General features: G+C 40.5%; 1 protein-coding gene, 1 long non-coding RNA gene and 1 pseudogene across 2 annotated transcripts; 2 read left to right on the top strand and 1 right to left on the bottom strand.

Annotated features, from left to right (window-relative positions):
- The first annotated feature begins 13,087 nt into the window (after positions 1–13,087).
- Positions 13,088–14,992, top strand: LOC143306593 (uncharacterized; annotated as a pseudogene).
- Positions 14,993–16,119: 1,127 nt separating this feature from the next.
- Positions 16,120–16,845, bottom strand: LOC143306592 (uncharacterized). Its single transcript, XM_076693059.1, has one exon. It carries the CDS (start codon positions 16,843–16,845, stop codon positions 16,120–16,122), a length of 726 nt encoding a protein of 241 aa, XP_076549174.1.
- Positions 16,846–17,146: 301 nt separating this feature from the next.
- LOC117606160 (uncharacterized) lies at positions 17,147–20,515 on the top strand. Its single transcript, XR_004581902.2, has 6 exons — positions 17,147–17,197; positions 17,308–17,461; positions 17,617–17,694; positions 17,778–17,963; positions 20,073–20,191; positions 20,296–20,515. It is a non-coding gene; the product is annotated as an uncharacterized LOC117606160 (long non-coding RNA).
- Positions 20,516–23,001: the final 2,486 nt, after the last annotated feature.

Below are 23,001 nucleotides of genomic sequence, written 5' to 3'. Positions count from 1 at the left end.
TATGTATCCTCGGCCGGTAATGTAGAAATGACTTCTGCCATTTGTTGGTAGCATGTACCATTCCTCGGCAACGTATACCATTTGTCGATAACTTATATCTATGGTCGGTAACATGTATCATTAGTTGGCAACCTATACCTTTGCTCGGTTACTTATATCGTCAGTCGGTAACCAGCATCTTTGGTTGGTAATATATATCTGCAGTTGGTAATATGTATAGATTGTTGGTAACTTATCTATAGTTGGTAATTTATCTATGGTTAGTACTTTACCTGTAGTTGACGTAACTTATCTATAGTTGAGAACATATATCTTTTAATGATAATTTATTCGACGGTATATAACCAGCGGTTAATGTATTTTCTGAAGCATGTTTTCGAGCACGAGACTCTTTACCTCTTAACGACGAGGCGTCACTTGTTAGAATTACAATAAATGAATTAGAAGGCCAAGCATCTCAAGGAATAGGTCGAGCACATTTTTAAACTATCGATGATCTTTGCGATAGATTGAGAAAATTGTTTTCTCCATATCGTTCACCTAATTTTTATGGAGGAGAATTAAGTAGAACCTTTCAAAATTTCGGTCATAACGTGGCAGATTATGCGATAAAAATTCAGGATTTTTTCCTCTCGACGCTTTCGTGTCCGGTCTTATCCCTGATATAGCTACCTGTTTGAGAATAGAAGCGTATGGCAGTTTAGATGAAGCAATTGAAAAGACAGTAAAAATCCAACACGATATGAATTTTGAAAGAAACAGATTATATCCGCGAGATCGTAATGCGACGCAATCTTCTGGATTCAGACTTCGTTATTCGCAGAAATATAATAAATTTAATAATGATCAGAGGCAACCACCGCCTCGTAATTGCAATCAAAATCAATTATGTTACGCGCAAGTTACTGCTGATAATAATCGATATAATAATAACAATAATAATACAAATCAGATTGTTCAAAAATAGTTGTTCGAGATTGTACTAGACCGGTTCGGTTTGTAGGATCGGCAGTGAGACGGGAAAACGAAATAGCATGCACTTGAGATTGCACAAAACAGATGTATATTTACAATGCACAAATATGAATACACTATTTACAGTATTTACAGCACGGAAATCTACAATGATCGTTGATCAATTCAACCGCGTCGCGGAGGATTTGCGATTGAGATTTGCGCTGTGTTAAAACCACGTGTTGGTTCAACACGTGGTCACCACGAAATTGTATTAATTTCGTGGATTTGCACGAACGGAATTAATCACGAGTTCGCGTTGGCCGTCGGCACAAAATTCGCGTTGCGATATTGAGTGTTGGAATTAAAATTCGATAGTCGCACGTAAAATTTCTGAAATCTGAACTGCACGTGTTAAAGCGTAGCGATACAAAGATGTAATGGCCGAACCACCGGCTTCGTCGTAGCGAGAACCGTTGGCTTTCTTCTCGCTGACGTGACGCTCGCTAAATTGGTCGGCCTGACCGCCATCCAAGGTGGCTGCCGGTCGCGCTGCTAAGTGCTGCCGCAGTCCGCGTGAAGGCGGTAGAAATTACATTTTCGAACACAGATGTTACGTCGCGAGCGAGCTACGGCGCGCGACGTACAAGATAAAAAAAGGGAAAAGAAAAGAGAAGAGCTATTGAAATAGTTATAGTCAAAGTTAGAGTCAAATTATATCAAGTTAAATCGAATTAAGATTCCGGATTGTTTGAGCTCGTCAATGCTCTGGTCCCATACGGGCCCCTCGTGTGAATTCGTGCAAGAAATTAGGTGTGTTAATAAAGAAAAATGAAAAGGGTGTTTTAACGCAAATTATTAGAAATCAAATATGGGTAACATGTGTATAATGTCGGAAAGATAATTACAACAAAATGGTTTGATTAACAAAATAGTCGAGCTGTATGAAATATATGAAAAAGAAAAATTAGTATGTGTTAGAACGGTTATTAAATTAGAAAAGATATATGAAATTTAAATGTAATGAACTTGAACGAAAAACTGACAGGAAAATAATATAATTATGTGCAATAATGATGATTCGAACTTCGGTGTTTTACAATGATTCGAGAGCGATAGAAAACGAAGAGACGGTCCCAGTTGGATACTTCCAAGACAACTGTCTCGTGAGCCCTCTTCGTTTACGCGTATTTGGGAAATTTTAGTTAATTTAGAAATCTCTTAGATACCTGGAAATTGTGGAACGAATCGATCTAGTGGGATACTTCCACAACTAGCAGTCTCGTAGATCGCCGTTTTGCCTGACTCGACACCAGATTCGCTGTGATAAAGTATAGACTGTGCAACTCACCAATTCGTTGTAGTATATTTAAATATGATATTTCAATGGATCGTATACGAAAACTGTGGTGGTCTGGAAATCTGGAAGGCGAAGAAAAGATGAGAACTTTTGCACGCGCACTACGCGATCGCGTTTGAGCCTTAGATCTTTACGGAAACGAGATACAATTAGAAACTAATACGAAACAACGCGACGCGGGAAAAAGAATATAATTAATTTACGAACGAAATAAAAATGAAAGAGAAAAGATAGGGATTGAAAAGTGTGAAATGAATTTAACGTATTCGTTTGAGTCCTTGTCACAAAACCGTGAACCGAAACACTCTCGACACTCTGCTTTGATGAGGACTTTGCCGAGCAATCTAATTACACGATTTTACTAACAACTCTATCTCTACGCGAACACGGGCTCCCCGTCACGCACCTTACGATTTTTCGACGAAGAGTGATTTGCCTCAGTCAAGCGATCGTGTCTCAGGGTTCGACCCGCGATCAAGGGCCCAAAGTGGGGACATCATTTGGCAAATCAAGGTACGTGTCGAAGGGGAAAGCCCGCACGCATTGGTTTTGGCTAGGCGCGTTTCCCGAGTTCTCATCCCTCCTTGACCTTCATTCCGACTCTGTCTAACGTCGACTTTCTTTCTTTTACCCCTACAGCGCTACACGAATTCTATGCGTCGCAATTTCTATACTTTTCTGGAATCTTCGCAATGGCTTCTATTTGAATTTATTCAATTTCCAGATTAATTAATGAACCTTCTACAAGCTGGTGTCGACAAACATTTTATTTAGATTTTTGTTCGTTCGAAGTATTTCATAACCGATGTTCGTTATTTTACAGTTTTCCACGCATATTACACGCATTTTCCAGGTTTCGTGACATTTTACTTTTAATAAATTATAGGAGGATCTCATTCGCTTTTCTAACGAAGATTCATGCATATTGAATATATATTAATTGTTTCAGAATATTTCCTATAACGCTTGGCAGTTTTTGTTGCCTATTCTCAACAACACGTGTTTATGATCCCTGTCGACCATTATCTCGAACGTTCTTGAACGTTGGTCGACGTTTTCAAAATCGCAGTGGTTGTCACGCAAACCTCGCTTTCTATTCCCATTCAAACCGCTTCATATCATTCAGATCGAATCGTTTTCATTCTTTATTGCACTCATTCTTCCGTGGAAGGACCGGTTGACGCATGCTCTACAGGTATGAGAGGTACCCGCTCGTAAAGTAGGCAAAAATCGCATTTTCACTTATTCTGCGCAGTTAAGCTGGGATGCCTCCATGTGCGTCGCACTGCTTAACCGCGCGGAAAGGATGTTTATGATACTGTAACATCCCGCAGGAAGAAGAATAAATAAAAAGCCATCATTATTAATTATTAAAATATATATTTATTTTTTTTTTTAGTTTTTATACAATCAAAGTTATAACACTTCGTTTTTTTTTTATTATTGTATTAACATGATTCAGTTTGACAATTATATTCATATTTAACAAATAGGAAAAGAATGTTGTATTTAATTATATTTATACTTAACAAAATTTATACTCAAAAATATACATCGATAATTCTACCGCGTCGATAAAAGATCGACGTAAGACACATAGATAGAGATAGGAATAACGCGTAGAAAGAGATAGGAATAGAGCGCAGAGTAAAGAGAGATAGCACTACGCATAGACAGAGACAGCGATACGCGCGGAATCACGTACACTCCGGTCAAAGTCCAAACACTTCCGGTATCGAAAACGCGTGTAGAAAAAACTGCTACGTAAGCAAATCTCGGGTATAAATACGAGCGTGCCGCGAGGAGCTATTTCACTTCGATTCTGATCGTAGTCCTACACGGATCTATGATACGATTACTACATAGGTTTCCAGTAGCATAGATTCTTTTGTCGGCGAGGCGGCAAAGGTTCCGCGTCGGACCCGGAGCGCTCGACCACCGGTTCGCAGCGGTTCTCATATGTGTCAGGTTCGCTACCAAGCTTAACGAGCGAGCGAAAGCCGAAGCTCCTTGGATGCGGCCTATCAGTACACTGGCTCTAGAGCGACGATACCATCCTGCAGTGTTCGCAACCAAGCTTAACGAGCGAGCGAAAGCCGAAGCTCCTTGGATGCGGCCTATCAGTACACTGGCTCTAGAGCGACGATACCATCCTGCAGTGTTCGCAACCAAGCTTAACGAGCAAGCGAAAGCAGAAGCTCCTTGGATGCGGCTTATCAGTGACGGCTAAGTTGCCCAGAAATCGTACTGCGGCCGAACGGGTTAGCTCCTACAGTGTCGGAACGGATCCACGCCAATTTTCCGACAATCGAACAATTTATTTGAATAATTTTATTTTATAAATTCAAGTTATAGATTTAGAGTTTTCGTAATCGTATCTAGAGTCGCGTTCACTAATCAATTAAATTTTTTCTTTGTATTTTATTTTAGGTCAAACGCGATTGTTATTTTTCTTTGTATTTTTATTTATACAGGGCGCACTCATTGTAATTAATATAATTAATTTTCTTTTTTTTTGTATTTCAAAACAGGGCGCAACATTTGTACATTGATTACATTAATTCTTTATATTATTTTCATCACCTTTTTATATAACTCAAATAATTACTTACCTTTTCTTATATATATACATATTATAACCAAACACAACACAACTTTCTTGAATAAACACTCATTACGATTTTTGAGAAAGGAATTAACGTTGGATTTCACTCCTTTACCGCGCACCACCCGAACCTATGATCCCTTCATTCAATATAATTATTTACGAGTCGCCTTCTTATAGGGAACCGCTCTCCCTACGCGTCGGTGCAGTAGCGTACTCGCGGTAATAATTCCGGGACGTTACAATACCTCTCTTTGACCTTAAACGGTTTCGAGTTTCAATACATTTCTAGTGTGTAGTTCCAACGGCAATCGTCCCAAGAAAGACTAATTTGTATTATTTAAAAGAGCTAAATATAGCCTCCTTTGTGCTCCTCGCCTGGAATACTTCCATGTGCGTCGCACTGGCGAGGCACACAAAGTGGGTATATTAAATGTGAACTATTGAAATGAAAATAAAAGAAAGGGAAAGGTCATTTTAAATCTCAAACTCCTAGCTCGTGTTCCCGTGTGGAATACCTTCAAGTGCAACGTACCCGACGGAGAAGCACGAGGTAGGAGGAGCGCGAGTGAACGGAAAATTTCGAAAAGATGAAAAAAATATAAGACCCTTCCTTGCGCCCCTCATGTGGAATACCTTCAAATGCTGCGCACCCGGTGTGGAACACAAGATCGGGATGAAAATTCAGCCCGGACGTAACACAGAGAAATATTGATAATAATTATCGTAACGGAAATTCTCTGCATCGGACAAATCCACCGGACAAAATGTGTCGATATTACAAAAAACCAGGTTATCTAGTAGATGATTGTTATACACTAACTGCTCGTCATGAATGGGAACGACAGGGACAGCAAGGTCAATCAGGAAATGTTAGAAATTTGACGAATCGAGAAATGATAGAAATTTTAATGAATCGCGAAACGTAAGGAATTATAACGAATCAGGAAACGGACGAGCTCCGTCACCGAACCGCACGGGGCGGACAAACGCGCCAAATGGCGGAACGTATCCCATAACACAGGAAATAGAAAGCCAGCAGCAGAAAATGGAGTCGAAACCAACGGAAATACAACTAAACGCATCAAAGAAAACGGAAGATGAGGAAGAGACAGAAGAGGGTCTCCTCGCAGGCTTATTCGAAATGTAAAATTCTCAACGCATGATTTAAAAACGGTTCCGGCAGTACAACTGAAAACGAATAATTTAGAGAGAGGAAAGATACAATTGATGATTGATACGGGCGCTGAAGTAAATTTAATTAAGAAATCGATTCTGAATCCCAATTATGTCCCGCCCTAAAGGGGAATTAGAGACGGGTTAGCCCCAACACTGGGTCGCGTGTTTATTGAAATGCAAGGGTATGAAGTCCCATTCTACGTTGTTGATGATAATTTTAATACCCCCCACGATGGGATCCTGGGTTCAGAATTTCTTCATGACTTCTCAGCTAAGTTAGATTACAAGCGCAAATCTCTATTATGGAATGAGTAGCACATTCCATTTTACAAACGTGAAATAATAACTCTTAAAAAGCGTATAGCAACGCCAATTTCTCTCTACGTATTAAACCCTTAAAGTGAAACGGGTTATATTGATTATAAAGAATTTACTAAAGGAGTCTTCTTCGGATGTTGTGTATCCGGAAATATTAACGGGCGTTCTATGATTTATTGTTATGTAACATCCCGCAGGAAGAAGAATAACAAAAAAAGGGATTAATAAGAAGAAATTTATGGTTATTTATGTAAACATTCATTTTTCGTTTTCATATAAACAAGTTTTGTAGCATTTAATTAATTAATTTATTTTTTATGTATTATGTTTGTGATTAACTATAATAATAATTAACTTCGTATTTAATAGCTAAAAGGAATCTTGTATTTATTAATATTTAACAAAAATTTACTCCAAAATATAGATCGATAATTGTCGCGTTGATAACACTACCGCGTCGATAAGAGATCGACATAGAGCGCGCGTAATAGATAGAGATAGCAACAAAGCGTAGAAAGAGATAGCAACTATGCGTAGAGAGAGATAGCATTACGCGCGGAGTCACGTACACTCAGGTCAAAGTCCAAACACTTCCGGTATTAAAAGTACATGTAGAAAAAACTGTTACATCAGCAATCTCCAGGTATAAATACGAGCGTGCCGCGCAGAGCGACTTCACTTCGATTCTGATCGTACTCCGACACGAATCTATGATTCGATTATTACATAGGTTTTCAGTAGCGTAGATTCTTTTGTCGGCAAGGCGGCAAAGGTTCCACCACCGGGTCAAAGGACCCGGAGCGCTCAGTTACCGGTTCGCAGCGGTTCTCACACGTGTCTGGTTCGCAACCAAGCTTAACGAGCGAGCGAAAGCGGAAGCTCCTTGGATGCGGCCTATCAAGTACACTGGCTCTAGAGTGATAACACCGTCCTGCAGTGTTCGCTACCAAGCTTAACGAGCGAGCGTAAGCAGAAGCTCCTTGGATGCGGCCTATCAGTTACGGCTTAGTTACCTAGAAATCGTTCTGCGGCCGATCGGATTACCTCCTAGAGTGTCAGGACGGATCCTAGCCAATTTTTCGACGATCGATCATTCTCATTTAAATTATATTATTTTATAAATTCAAATTATAGATTTAAAATTTTGATAATCGTAACTAGAGCCGCGTTTATTAATTAATTTATTTTTCTTTGTATTTTCATTTAGGACGAATTACTTTGTAATTAATAATCTGATTTTCTTATAGTATTCCATTCTAGCTCAAACGCGATTGTTATTTTCTTTGTATTTTTTTTAATCCAGGGCGTACTCATTGTACTCTACTAATATATTATTTTCTTTTGTATTTCATAAACAGGGCGAAAACCTTTATACATTGATTACATTAATTCTTTATATTACATTAATTCATTATCTTTTATATTACCTTTCTTTTATATAATTACTCCTTTTTTTCTGAATAAACTCATTACTATTTTTGAGAAAGGAATTAACGTTGGATTTTACTCCTTTACCGCGTACCACCCGAACCGATAAACCCTTCTATATAAAAATACGAGTCGCCTTCTTGCAAGGGAACCGCTCTCCCTACGCGTCATTCCGGGACGTTACAGTTATAATACTACGTTACAAGATGTACGAATAGTTGTACCCGCTGTCGGATTGGAACCATATGGAGTTCCTGAGAAACCATTAGCTTCAATAAACTCATATAATATGATTGACGAAGAAAATCGTCCTGTGCAAATTGCTAATTTGCTGCGTTTAGAACATTAGAAGAGAAAAATCATGTATTGAATATAGTAAACGAATTTCAAGATCGATTTCATATACCAGGAGAAAGTTTGTCATGTGCAACGGGAATAACACATACAATTAGCACTACTGATAATCTCCCGATTAATGGAAAACAATATCGTTTTCCTCAAGTATATAAAGAAGAGATAAATCGTCAAGTTACAGAATTATTGCAAGACGGTATTGTACGTCCGTCGATGTCCCCTTATAACTCACCCGTCTGGATAGTACCTAAAAAACCAGACTCTACAGGAAAGAAAAAATGCAGAGTAGTCATCGATTATAGAGCGTTAAATGAAAAGACAATAGGAGACGCTTACCCTTTGCCGAATATAACAGACATTTTACATCAAATTGGAGGAGCAAAATATTTTAGCATACTCGATTTAGCTTCTGGATTCCACCAGATTCCCATGGTAGAAGTTGATGCTCATAAGACCGCTTTTTCGACGCCATACGGACATTTTGAGTTCACCAGAATGCCGTTTGGGCTTAAAAATGCACCAGCTACTTTTCAAAGACATATGAATAATTTATTATCAGGTTTACAAGGATTAGAAATGTATATATATATGGATGATTTTGTAATTTATGCATCTTCACTCAACGAACATTACGCTAAATTTAAAAGAATTATGTTACGCCTTCTCGATGGTAACATGAAACTCCAGCCAGATAAGTGCGAGTTTCTGAGGAAAAAAGTGGCATACTTAGGTCATATTATCGGAGAAAACGGAGTCAAGACTGACCCCAAGAAATTAGAAGCTGTAAAATTATTTCCAAAACCTAAAAACGTCAAAAATACAGGGTGTCCCGTAACGTATTTTCACCCTCTGAGGTGGTGGTAGGTGGGGTGATTCTGAACAACTTTTTCCTTTGCGAAAAAGTGGTTTGAAGCTTCCTTTTTGAATTATTAAGCAAAAACACTGACCAATCCGAGCGCGTATAGCGCGCGGGCTCAGGGACGGCAGCGTCGGCTACGAAAGCGGGGCTTGACGTAGATCGTGAACGAACGGCTCGGAGCCCCATTGGCATAGCACAATAAAAAAATTGAACTGGTTAAACATTTTGAGTTGTTGTTTAAAATGAATACGGAATCTAATCTCTTGTCGCCTGTCATAATGTAAAAAAGGAAATTCTAAACATTCTAAACAACAAATAAAAATGTTTGAAATGGAATAATTAATAAAAATTTAAAAACAATTAAAATGAAACTTACCCATCCGTTCCTAAATTAACCTGCTATGCTGAAAACAGATAATTTTCACTGGGTCACTGTGTCGATCTTGAACATTCGAGGAGGGAACAAATTATGAAGAACAGCTGATCTCCAGACGAGATCATTGAACCCACTCAACCACACAGTCACTATCACCTTTCACAGAATTTTTTTCAGGTAAATAAACATTTTTATTCACTGTCACGTTACTATTGCACTGGACACAAATGAAAAACATGTAATATTCCGCACTACTTCGTAACGTTTTCACGACGTTATTGGTCTTCCTTTCCAACTTCAAATGGGCCTGCCAGCTAGAATGTGTGAGGTCTGGTTCGCTTTTTGTCCTTTTCTATGTTCGGTGACTTCAAAGGGTCGACACGAGCCTCTCTCGGTTACTCTTGGTTACTGAGAACAGCAGATTTATGACTACGAACCATAACCTATTTTTGAATGTAAAAAAAGACAAAAAGTGAAACAGACCACACAACATTCAAGCTGGCAGTCCCATTTGAAGTTGGAAAGGAAGACCAATAACGTCGTGAAAACGTTACGAAGTAGTGCGGAATATTACATGTTTTTCATTTGTGTCCAGTGCAATAGTAACGTGACAGTGAATAAAAATGTTTATTTACCTGAAAAAAATTCTGTGAAAGGTGATAGTGACTGTGTGGTTGAGTGGGTTCAATGATCTCGTCTAGAGATCAGCTGTTCTTCATAATTTGTTCCCTCCTCGAATGGTCAAGATCGACACAGTGACCCAGTGAAAATTATCTGTTTTCAGCATAGCAGGTTAATTTAGGAACGGATGGGTAAGTTTCATTTTAATTGTTTTTAAATTTTTATTAATTATTCCATTTCAAACATTTTTATTTGTTGTTTAGAATGTTTAGAATTTCCTTTTTTACATTATGACAGGCGACAAGAGATTAGATTCCGTATTCATTTTAAACAACAACTAAAAATGTTTAACCAGTTCAATTTTTTTATTGTGCTATGCCAATGGGGTGCCGAGCCGTTCGTTCGCGACCTACGTCAAGCCCCGCTTTCGTAGCCGTCAGTGTTTTTGCTTAATAATTCAAAAAGGAAGCTTCAAACCACCTTTTCGCAAAGGAAAAAGTTGTTCAGAATAACCCCACCTACCACCACCTCAGAGGGTGAAAATACGTTACGGGACACCCTGTATAAGAGAATTCTTAGGTGTCACTGGATATTACAGAAGATTTATCAAGAATTTTTTCAAGATAGCTAAACCACTAACAGATTTACTAAAGAAAGATAAACCATTCCTATGGACAAACCATCAACAATCATTCTTTGAAACATTAAGAGATCAATTGTGTCAAGCACCTATTTCATATATTACAATTCCCAGATTTTACAAACCCTTTTGTTAACCCTTATTAACCACTGACGCATCTGGATATGCGATTGGAGGCATCCTTAGTCAAGGAGAAGTCGGTAAAGATCTGCCGATAGCTTACACATCACGCACTTTAAATCAGCATGAATAATAAAATAATTTTTAACAAAAAAAAACCGACTTCGAAATGCACTAAAAAGTGTAAACTATTTTCTATTTCATTTATACCAGTATTCCACAGCTAATAATAAAATCTACTTAATCGTTAAATAGAATACTGAATACATTTCAATCTTTTCGGAGAAGGCGCAAAATTAAAAATACTCGAATATACGATGCTGCCAATAACAATTTGGTTAGGGTAAGGCAAACTTGGTAATTAATAAGTCGTAAGAAACAAACGTGGTAATTAATAACGTAAGAAACCATGTGGGGCGTTATAGGTACGGTCGAAAATATTTGTAATTTTCACGATTGTATTAGAAGTTGATAGCACTTTTGATGTAAATGTAGTTAATCCGCACTGGATATGTTGAATCCCGTTGAATATTGTTAACTTGAAATTATCAAATGAGTCATTTGGTAACCGGCGTGTCATAGATTGCCAACGTCTGAACCAGGATCTTCCGAGTAGAAGAAAAGTTTTTTATTTTGCGCCTCCTCCGAAAAGGTTGAAATGTATTTAGTATCCTATTTAACGATTAAGTAGATGTTATTAATAGATGTGGAATACTGGTATAAATGAAATAGAAATTATTTTACACTTTTTAGTGCACTTCGAAGTCGGATTTTTTTTGTTAAAAATTATTTTATTTGCAATAAAAATAGTCAGGAATGAAAAGATGCAGAATGTGTTTTTAACGGGACCAATCGGGAGACGTACTCTACAAGATGCAAAAGGTTTCGTTCCGATTGGTCCAGCCGTTTCGGCGTAATCAATGAACATACATTGAAAAAAAAGACAAAAAAATACACATTGAATTGAGTATCCTCCTCCTTTTCGAAGTCGGATAAAAATATTCTACTATTGAGAAAAAATGTCTCGCCGTAGTATATTCAGTAGCACATTTCCGTACATACTTATACGGGAAGAAATTTAAAATAATAACTGATCACAAACCTTTAGTTTGGTTACATAATATAAAAGATCCAACATCAAGATTGTGGAAATGGAAATTAAAATTATCAGAATATGAATACGAAATAGTCTATAAAGCTGGCAAGACGAATTTATACATAGATGCACTTTCTAGAAACCCTCCGGAGTTGCAAATGATGCCAATAAATCAAAGCGATTCCGAATCAACGGATTATGATATATCGTTCGATCGTCCTTCATAGTATAAAGATGAATTTAACAAGAAAAAGCAATTTGTATTATCATCCAGATCGATGTCACCCGAACTTGAACCTCGGAACATCGAAACGTAAGACGAAGAAACCTTAGAATCTGAAGCAAACATTCAAATCGAAAACGAAGAACCACAAAATTTAGAATCGCAAGAACACGTTCCTGTATTAAACGAGTTACCACAAACACAAATCGAAGATGAAGAAATCGAAAATATAGAACAACCAATTTTAGAAAACGACGATGACGATGACAGTAGTTCCTCCGACTGTGAAGAAGAAATTATTAACGGCGAACACTCTTTGAACCACCAGCACAAATAGAATTTTTAAAGATCGAGAAACCCAACGAACCGTTGGCCATTCAGCGAAATAATTTAGTTATATTCTCAACAGACGATGGCAAATCGGTCTGTAACGATGCAAAAGAATTACGTGAATTAGGACTATTACCTGATCCAAACACTCTTTTATCTAATACTCCTAACGTTCGTACACCTGGCAATCATAAAATTGTATCTATTCCTATACAGGAAAGGTCTATTACATTGACTACAGCTGAACATATACTAAAAGGATTAGAAATTTTAAAGTCTGTTTTAGATGAATTGGGATTACGCAGCATAGCATTACGGATAACCAACCCTTTGGGCGATGTGTCGAGAAATATATCCAGTTGCTCCAGTTATCAGATTATGATCATATCGAGATTATCCAATGTAAAATAAACATTCGAAGAGTCGTGTTAAGATGTGGTATGCCTTCACACGTTTCAGCAGTCCATAACGGATACGCCGAATATATACAAGATATGGGTTATTCAACATGCCTCAAATTACACCAAGAAGGGACAATTACGATGGGAAACACAATTATCACCGGCATCACACCTAATTCAACAACACACCGTACAGTGAAATTAGCAGGCTCACTCGGGCCGGATGGAACATGCACCTGATCCTTATGGTACTTGGAACAAGATGTTTATACAAGCAGTATTAGAAGCCAAACTCAGAGATTTAATGGTTCCAGTCAAGATAAAAGCTGGAAAGATTATGTTGCCGTCTGGAACGACGTGCGATCTTGCACAAACGTTATGCATCGGTTGGTTACACATTTTGGAAATCAATGCCTACCGATACCTGCGAATTACGTTCGTATCATGTCCTATGTGAAGAACTCGCTGATAAACTTACAGAAAACAATGGAGGACACCATCCAATAGTTTATAGTCTGACGACAGAAGAGGTAACGTTCGCTCTTACTCAGACTCGAGAACATCAGGTATGTGGTTACACATCAATCGGCACCGAACATCCAAGATTATTCATATTAGAAACACAGCAAGGCAATAGTATTATCCAGAAAAGGCCCACAGCCGTGGATAATCTAGATATTTTCACTTATATAAACTCCAAGTTCGTTTACGTCGAGAGGCACATAAAAAATCAGCTAACATTATTGTACTACAATGTAGTAATTCAAAAATGCGAAGCAGAAAGACAGATTCTCCGCAACGCCTTGTCGATAGTACTAATGGTTCCAGAAGAATTCGCATATATAATCACAAAACAACCAGGGTACATTGCTGTAAACGCAGGAGAAGTCATCCACATTCTCCAGTGTATCCCTATTGATGTAAGAATCTGAAAAACAGAAGAATGCTATAACGAACTTCCAGTTCTACGACGTATAACAATACGACGTATTTTCTTATGCCGAAGACGCATATACAGGGTCTACCATTTATCTCGCAACCCATGCGCGCGCAAATTGATGAAAATGGCAACAGCGTTAAAATTCGAGAGATGTAAAAACCGTACAGTTAAGTTGGTAATCAACTGAACTGTGGTCCGAAATTCGATTCAGGATACAAGTACATCGGGTTTCATCGATCTTGTCGCGGCGTGTGACTCTAACACATATTCACGACGGCAGTCAATTGGCTGCAATCCCTCCTTCGTGTGCCCCTCGCCAATCGGCTCTCCGGCGTGAATATGTGTTAGTTTCACACGCCGCGACAAGTTCGATGAAACTCGGTGTACTCGTATCCCGAATCAATTACCAACTTAACTGTACGGATTTTTACATCTCTAGAATTCTTGCGCTGTTGCCATTTTCATCAATTTGCGTGCGCATGGGTTGCGAGATAAATGGTAGACCCTGTACTCATGCAGTTTGGAATAGAGAAACAATGTAATCCGCTACTTCCTAGCATGTACAAGGTTGATGATGCATGGATCAAAACAGTGCCAACTCCAACGATCGCGGAAACACCGCAGAAAACGCAACTAATTTCTACACTTAGTTGGAGATATCTCACTCCAAAATCCTTAGCTACAAGTGGAATTTATTCAGCAAAAGAGTTACAACAATTACGAGATCACATCATGTTCCCTGCTGAAAAACCGGCAGTAATGAACGCGATAGCAAGAGGCATGCTAAACCCGTATATAGGTTCAAATACAATTTCGATCACAGGATTGCTTGACGAAGATACTTTATCGAAGATCGCTCACACGACATTTTCAAGAATCTGAAGAGGATTTATGGAATTTGGAACAATTAGTGCGGGAGTGATAGCTATATTTATGCTGATTAAACTTAAGATCGCAGTGATAGACACAGTTGTGAACGGTTATACTCTGCATTCCATTTACGGCTGCAGTCTCCATCTCCTTGGAGCAATTTTCACATCAATTACGCATCTTTTGATTCATCTCGCGAGAGGTCCACCACGGCAACCAGATGCACCTCGCGAGCTAATGCCATTCAACGTGGAGGAAAGTACTTCCGAAGATCCCAAATGCAAACAGCCCAGACCCTCAATGCAATCAAATGTTTAAATTACAAGCGTAAGCAAGAAAACGTACAAGCGAATATATATATATTTCATTAATTTGCATAAAACATAATATCTTTTCTAATATCATTTATATTTCTTACGAAGAAATAATTTTGAAACTTTCAGTCTCAAAACATATTTTCCCAGGGGAGGGAGGTGTAACGTCACCGTGTACTCCCCGTAATACGAATCACGCACTATTCTTTTTTCATTTGCCAAAGATAAGTTACCAGTAAAAGATATATGTTCTCAACTATAGATAAATTACCAACTATAGTGTAGACGCGATGTAACGATTTAACGGCTTTGTCGAGGCGTCTCCAGAATACTCCAGATCTTTCGAGAAGAAAAAAAAATGTAACGACGATTCAACGGTTTTGTCGAGGCGTCTCCAGAATACTCTAGATCCTTCGAGAAGCAAAAAAAAGAGGATCGCAGCCCCGCGGTGAGGCAATCCATATAAAAGAAAGAAGAAATCGCGACGCAGTTCGTTCGCCAGTTCGATCTCGCCTTCGCATCACCTAATAAACTATTTTTTTCTTTCCCGGTAAGCGACTCTTTTATTTCCCGCGACCCGGTCTTGGTCTCCTACAATAGATAAGTTACCAACTATAGATAAGTTACCAACAATCGATACATATTACCAACTGCAGATATATATTACCAATTAATGGTATATGTTACCGCCTGTTTAAGTTTAGATTGTTTAACTGCTATCGGGGTGACTGAAGCTTCCAGTTATTAGTTTGTAAATGGTCAGTTTATTTTACAGTCACAGAATAAAGTTGATTTAGTGTAATTGAGTGATTTTTGGATTAAGTTACAACCCGTTCCTCTGTGTCCGCACTCCGTATCTCTCTCTCTCTCTTTCTTTCTGTTTCGCGATCCTTTCTCTGCCGTTTCTTTCGAATAAGTAAGGTAGCACGTAGCTCGTGGTAAGAAAACCAGTGGATCGAGAGAGAAAGAGCGGTGGTGGGGACAGCAGAGGGGCGAGCGCTTTACAAAGCGGTAATAGGAGAACTATTGACTGCCAGCAATTATCGGTCGATAATTCCGATTCCTAACATTCCGCCCGCCTTCGTCTACACGACGAACGACTAGTGTTGGTGAGGTCCTTGAAGATGCAGTTTAGTTCCCTGCCGGCGTTGTCGGGAATAAGCAGAGTTTGGTGACAGGTCGCTTCAGCGTCGCGAACGGTGTTCTAACCAGGACGACTCGAACCTTGTTGTCATCACCGGGGTACGTCTCGATTATTCGACCGATCGGCCATTTGGTAGGTGGAGTAGCTTCCGACGTAACCATACACAGGTCGCCCGGTTGTGCGTTAGGTTGAGGTTGAGACCATTTGGTACGAGCCTGAAGATGCTGCAGGTACTCCGCCGCCCAACGTTTCCAAAAGTGATCGCGCATCTGTTGGAGTAACTGCCAGCGTGTTAAACGTGCCGGTTTTTGGTCGATCAGCGACGGTTCAGGCACGGCTGTGAGCGGAGCTCCTACGAGAAAATGACCTGGTGTTAAAAATTCATTACAATCAGGGTCAGTTCCTAAGGGCGCCAGGGGGCGAGAGTTTAGGCACGCCTCAATTTGAGCCAGAACGGTGGACATTTCCTCAAACGTGAGCGGTGTCTCCCCCACCACTCGCCTCAAGTGAAACTTCATGGACTTCACTGCTGCCTCCCAAATACCGCCGAAATGAGGGGCGGCCGGAGGGTTGAATTTCCATGTTGTTCCGTCCAGTGCTAAGGAGCTAGCCAGTGTATTGAAATCAAATTTCGCGGCAGAGAAGAGCCGACGCAGTTCTCGATCGGCGCCAACGAAATTTGTACCTTGATCGCTGGTAAGAATGGAACACATTCCTCTGCGAGAGACAAAGCGGCGATAAGCTGCAAGAAAAGCATCAGTCGTATAATCCGATACCAGTTCTAAGTGAATTGCTCGAGTGGAAAGGCAGACAAAGACAGCGACATAGGCTTTGCGAGTGTGGTGTCCTCGTCCGGGACTAGTTTTTATGAGGAAAGGCCCAGCGTAATCGACACCGGTATTTGTGAATGGCCTAGTCGGTCGTACGCGAGTGGTGGGGAGATCAGCCATTTGCTGCTGCGTAGTTTTCGCGAGCCATCTCCAGCAAGTTATGCACGAGTGAATGTAAATGCGTACAGAGCGTCGAGCGGCCAAAATCCAGTATCGTTGACGAAGAGATGCTAAGGTAAGTTGTACTCCGCCATGAAGAGTTTTTTCGTGAGCTTCGCGGATTAGTAGAGTTACGAAGTGACCTTTAGTTGGCAGAATAATTGGGTGTTTTTCTTGAAAATCCAGTAACGAGTGTTTTAAACGTCCGCCGACTCGAAGAAGTCCGTTGTCGTCGACGAAGGGGTTAAGTCGGACAAGAGGTCCGCGAGAGAGAGAAGCAGACTGTGCAAGAAGAGCCTTTTCCGTGGAAAACGAGATTGTTTGAACGCCGCGAATTAAGGTGAGTCGTGCTTTGTGAATTTCGCATGCACTTAGAACGTTTCGATTTTCGAACGTCGTTTTTTCGACCGCTTCCCGTTTTCGAAAGCGTAAGCACCAGCTTGCGATTTTACAAAGTTTTTACATTGATGAATATCTGCTTATGAACTCTTCCAGAAACGAGGTACCAGAAACGATCGCGCAGGACGACCTTACTATCCGAGCTTCCTGATCCGTAACCAGATTTTTTAGAAGGTATTTATCCAGATTGTGATTTCGTAGAGAAAGAAAAGGGGGTCCTTCCCACCAGAGTTTACATGAAGCTATTTTTTCCCCAGATATTCCGCGAGAGGCAACGTCGGCCGGGTTCTCGGCGGAACGTATGTGTCGCCAAGTTGTTTCGGGTAGCGTTGTTTGAATTTCTGAGACCCGATTGGCGACGAAGGTCTTCCATTTGGTAGGGTGCTGTTGCAGCCAGCTAAGAACAATGGAAGAGTCCGACCAAAGATGAAGAGAGCTTTTAGGTAAGTCCAGAGTAGTTTTTACAGTTTTCATTAAGCGAACCAGTAGTATAGCTGCGCACAGCTCAAGTCGTGGCAGCGAAACTTGCTTTAGGGGAACGACTCGCGTTTTTGCCGCAATTAGATTGACACGTAGGTCGGATTCAGGGCTTTCCGGAATTACTCGTATATAGATAACGGCTGCATAAGCCTTCTCAGAAGCGTCGGCAAACCCGTGAAGTTCATAAATATTTCCTATTTGCGTTACCGAAATCCAGCGAGGAATTCTAAGGGAGGAGAGAGCGTTCAGTCCCGCATGGAAATTTATCCAGAATGTTTGTAGTTGATCCGAAAGCGGATCATCCCAGTTTAAGTTTAAAAGCCATAATGATTGCATAAAGATTTTTGCCAGAGTGACCACCGGAGCTAAAAGACCCAAGGGATCGTAGAGACCCGCTATCTCGCTAAATACCATTCTTTTAGTGACAAATTGAGTATCTGACCGTGGCCGAGTAGAAAACAAAAAGCAGTCCGAGGCAGTGCTCCATTTCAGACCCAGAAGTGTTGAGACACTGTCGAAGTTACATGATCGGTCGGAAGAGGAGGCGACATAATCCGCTGGCAGCTTGCTTAAAAGTTCAGTATTGTTTGAGGTCCATTTCCGCAGTTTGAAGCCGCCCGCCCTCAACAACTCGATCAATTGTTGCTGAAGCTGACTGGCCTCTTCCAGATTATCTGACCCCGAAATTACGTCATCAACGTAAACGTCGTTTCGGAGGCAATGAGCTGCCAGTGGATATGCCTCCTCTTCGTCCCTACTCAGTTGTTTGAGCGTGCGAATTGCAAGATATGGAGCGCACGCAGTTCCGTAAGTTACTGTTAAGAGACGATAGCTTGTTACTGGTTGATTAGCGTTGCTTCTCCAGACGATTCTCTGGTAATCACAGTCCTTCTCATCCACCCGAATTTGGCGGTACATTTTTTCAACATCTGCTGAGAAAGCTATGGCGTGCTTGCGCCATTTTAAGAGTATTGAGAAGATTTCGGGAAGAAGATTGGGACCTGTGTGAACCAAGTCGTTTAAAGAAACACCCGTTGAAGTTTTAAACGACGCGTTAAAGACTACTCTCAATTTTGTAGTTGAACTTGATTCTCGTAGCACGCCGTGATGCGGCAGATAGTAGGCTGATTTTTGTATTTTTATCGGTTCAGGGATGCGCTCCATGTGACCCAAGTCTTCGTATTCAGACAAGAAATCGCAATAGGCTTTTTGAAGATCGACATCGCGTTGAAAGCGTTTTTCAAGTTTTAAGAGGAGAGCACTTGCGGCTTCCTTGCTTTCGCCTAGTTCTGAAGACGAAGATTTAAAAGGTAAACAAACGACATACCTTCCAGATTTTTCTCGCCTATGTGTTTTTACAAAGTGATCCTCACACATTTTTTCCTCCTCGGTTAACAGATTAGATTTTGAGGGAATTTCCTCAATTTTCCAAAAGCGAGTAAGCGTCTCAACCAGATCTGATTCTCGCATGGAACACTGCAACGAGATAGCTAGATTAGTATTGTTGTTTGAGTTTGTAGAGTGCCTTAACGGTCCAGTTAAAATCCACCCAAGTGAGGTGGCTTGAGCAATTGGCGTGTTAGGTGGGCCTTGTTTTAGACCCGCTCTTATTATTTGAGCGTAGATATCCGCTCCCAAGATTAGATTAATATGCCGCGAAGAAAGAAAGTTAGGGTCGGCCAGTTCTAATCCCTCCAAATGAGCTAATGTGGAAGGACACGAAGATTTCGCCGCTTGGTAGGACGATAGTTTTGGAAGAACGTATACCGAGAGGCGATACGATATAGTTTGGTCCACGCGAGAAAATATGCGAAGAGAGACCCTACCTTTCGTGTAAGTTTGCGTCTTTCCGACGCCAATAACCGGAATTTTATCAGGTACCCGCTTTAGATTTAGAATCTGAGCCACGCTCTCCTCCATCAAAGAAACCTCTGAGCAAGGATCGATTAAAGCTCTCACTACCACTCTCCTTCCCTGGTCGGACTCTAGCATTAGTTCCGCGGTAGCAAGTATGACCGATACAGCGGAGGTTACGGAGCAGGAAGTCATTGCGCAATGTGTAACCTTTTCAGAAATTGAAGCGGATGGCTCCTGTTGCGGATCGTCGATCGTCTCGCGATTCGAGTCTGGCACCTGTTTGGAAAGAGAAGAGCGAGCAGCAGAAGATTGTTCAAAATTATAATGAAGAGAGGTATGATGCTTACCAACGCAAACCTGGCACCGTTTAGTGGACTTACAAGCTTGTGAAGAGTGTGGAGCCAAGCAATTATAACACAGTCGCTTTTCTGTTACCAGCTGCTTCCTCTCACGCGGATTCATCCCCTTGAAGGTCGGGCAAAACAGAATGAAGTGGTCCTTTTGACAAATGAGGCACCTTCGAGATCCTTCTCCAGCGGTGTGCGTCGCGTGCGCCTTGAGACGAAGCGTGGAGTTGACGGACGTCCTCTTCCCTTGCTTCTGGGCTTCGATTGCGTTCGTAGTTGTTGCTGATGAACCGGATGCTCCTTCCACAGCTTCCAAGGCTCGCAGTTTGGAGGTGAGAAACGTCGTTAATTGTGTAAGCGTTGGAGGATCTGATGTTGATCCAATGGCTGTTTCCCATCCCATTCTTGTTTTGGAATCCAGTTTTTCGGCGGTTATGAAGACGAGCCAGTCATCCCAGTGTTGGACTGGTCGCTTCATGGCCTCCAGAGCTTGGACGGCGTCCGTTGTGCCGTTAAGCAATTCTTTCAGGTCTCGCGCCGATTCTCTTTTCATCGGAGGAAGTGCCATTAAGGATGCCAATTGAGAGGTAATCAGGACCCGTAAGTTTTGATAGCGTTGCGTAATTGCGTTCCAAGCCCGTTCAAAGTTGTCACCGGCTACTGGTATATGTTGCAGTAATTGCGCTGGCTCACCAGATAAGCTTATTTTCAGATAATGTAGCTTTTCAACGAGAGAGAAAGCTTCATTATTAATGATTAAAGATTGAAATAGATCGCGAAAGTTCGACCAGCTGTTGTAGTCACCGGAAAAGCTAGGCAGCGTGATTTTAGGTAAAGACCGGAGAGTTGAAGATCCATGAGATGATTCGGTCTTACCTGCGGAGTTTTCGGCTAGCTTTTCCTCCAATAGGTCCAGCAATATTGCCTTTTGTTGGACGTACGCCTCTTCACCAGCGCCCATGTAGTCCTTTTTGAAATACGGACTGTCCTTTTCGGTTGCTGCAAACGCGTCAAGGAGTTGATCGTGCGTCTCGGAAAATGTATTCCAGTTTCTTTCCAAGAGCTCCAAGCGAGATTTAACCACTCCTTTGGTTATTTTAGCCGCACCCAGCTTTTTCATATTTTCCACCGTCGATGAAATACGTTTGAACAAATCGAGCTGCTTTGTAACGAACTTCTCCATTGTTTCAGGGCAAAAAATATACACAGGTGAGCGACGAGTTTATGCCAGGTGTTTATCTCCACGCGCGCGGTCAAGGACAACCGTTAATTTTTCGCCGTTAATTGGATTAGTTTAAGCCGATTGTAATTAATTGTTGTAATCGGATTGATGTAAGGCTTCACTCACCTCGATTTTTATCCGGCTCGAAGGACCAATGTTTAAGTTTAGATTGTTTAACTGCTATCGGGGTGACTGAAGCTTCCAGTTATTAGTTTGTAAATGGTCAGTTTATTTTACAGTCACAGAATAAAGTTGATTTAGTGTAATTGAGTGATTTTTGGATTAAGTTACAACCCGTTCCTCTGTGTCCGCACTCCGTATCTCTCTCTCTCTCTTTCTTTCTGTTTCGCGATCCTTTCTCTGCCGTTTCTTTCGAATAAGTAAGGTAGCACGTAGCTCGTGGTAAGAAAACCAGTGGATCGAGAGAGAAAGAGCGGTGGTGGGGACAGCAGAGGGGCGAGCGCTTTACAAAGCGGTAATAGGAGAACTATTGACTGCCAGCAATTATCGGTCGATAATTCCGATTCCTAACACCGCCCATAGATATAAGTTATCGACAAATGGTATACGTTACCGATGAATGGCGCATGTTACCAACGAATGGTACAATATAATGTATACTATTCGGATTTGACGATCAACGGATTAAATAGGATAATAAATTAATTTTCGTGTCTTCCAAAATGAATAAATAATAAATAATGAATACAGAGGGACTTCGCACTGAACTTGAGCTGATAAAATAATTTAATTGACATTTGATTTCGTCTGGACTAATTCTTGTTGACTTTCCATGGCTGGGTGCGGATTGGCGCAACTTCCAGTCAATAGTCTTAAAATGTCTCGCTTAACACATAACAAATGATCCTTTCAGATCCCCGAAGAATCCCGGTGCACAGTTGTATTGCGCGGTAGTTAATCAGTTCACGCTGGATCTTGAATAGTAGATAATAAGGATTGAGTTTAAAATAAAAGAATACAGTGTAGATAAAAGAATTGTAAAAGCTAGTACCTGGTTGGTTGAGAATAAATAAATGTGAATTTAATTAACAGAGTAATCTCGGGCTAATGCTTTCGTTATTCCATTTACCGGGTGCGTCTGAGCGCAGAAGGTTCCCTGGCGAAATTGGTAAAATGATCAGACCCAGATATGATAACTATGCAACCCTTTATGCTTCCCAAAGGAGACTGACGCGCAACAGGGATGCGCGATCTCAATCAGGTCACGTGAGATTGCCTTAAGATTCCAAAATTCGGAATCTTCAAGAATTAATACAAGAACCAAACCAGAATAGCACTTGAAAAATAATGATTTGAATTTTATTTTATATTTCAGGGTATAATATACTTCAACACTTAAAGTACAATAATAAAGTTTTAAGAAAATAATACTCGACAAAATACTTAGTCACAATGTTACGAAAATATTCTAAGTATAACAACTCGTTGCACACTTTATAGTAAATGAATATGGAACTTACTCCGGGAGCGACACGAGAGATTTAATGTAACACTAAAGTTAACTGGTTGAAGTTCAAAAGTACACTGGCCATATTGGGACTGAGAAGCAGTTGT

Source organism: Osmia lignaria, unplaced genomic scaffold (assembly GCF_051020975.1).
Source record: "Osmia lignaria lignaria isolate PbOS001 unplaced genomic scaffold, iyOsmLign1 scaffold0013, whole genome shotgun sequence".
Classification (NCBI taxonomy): domain Eukaryota; kingdom Metazoa; phylum Arthropoda; class Insecta; order Hymenoptera; family Megachilidae; genus Osmia; species Osmia lignaria.
Note: the sequence above shows the minus strand (reverse complement) of the source record. Positions and strands in the feature narration are given on the sequence as shown.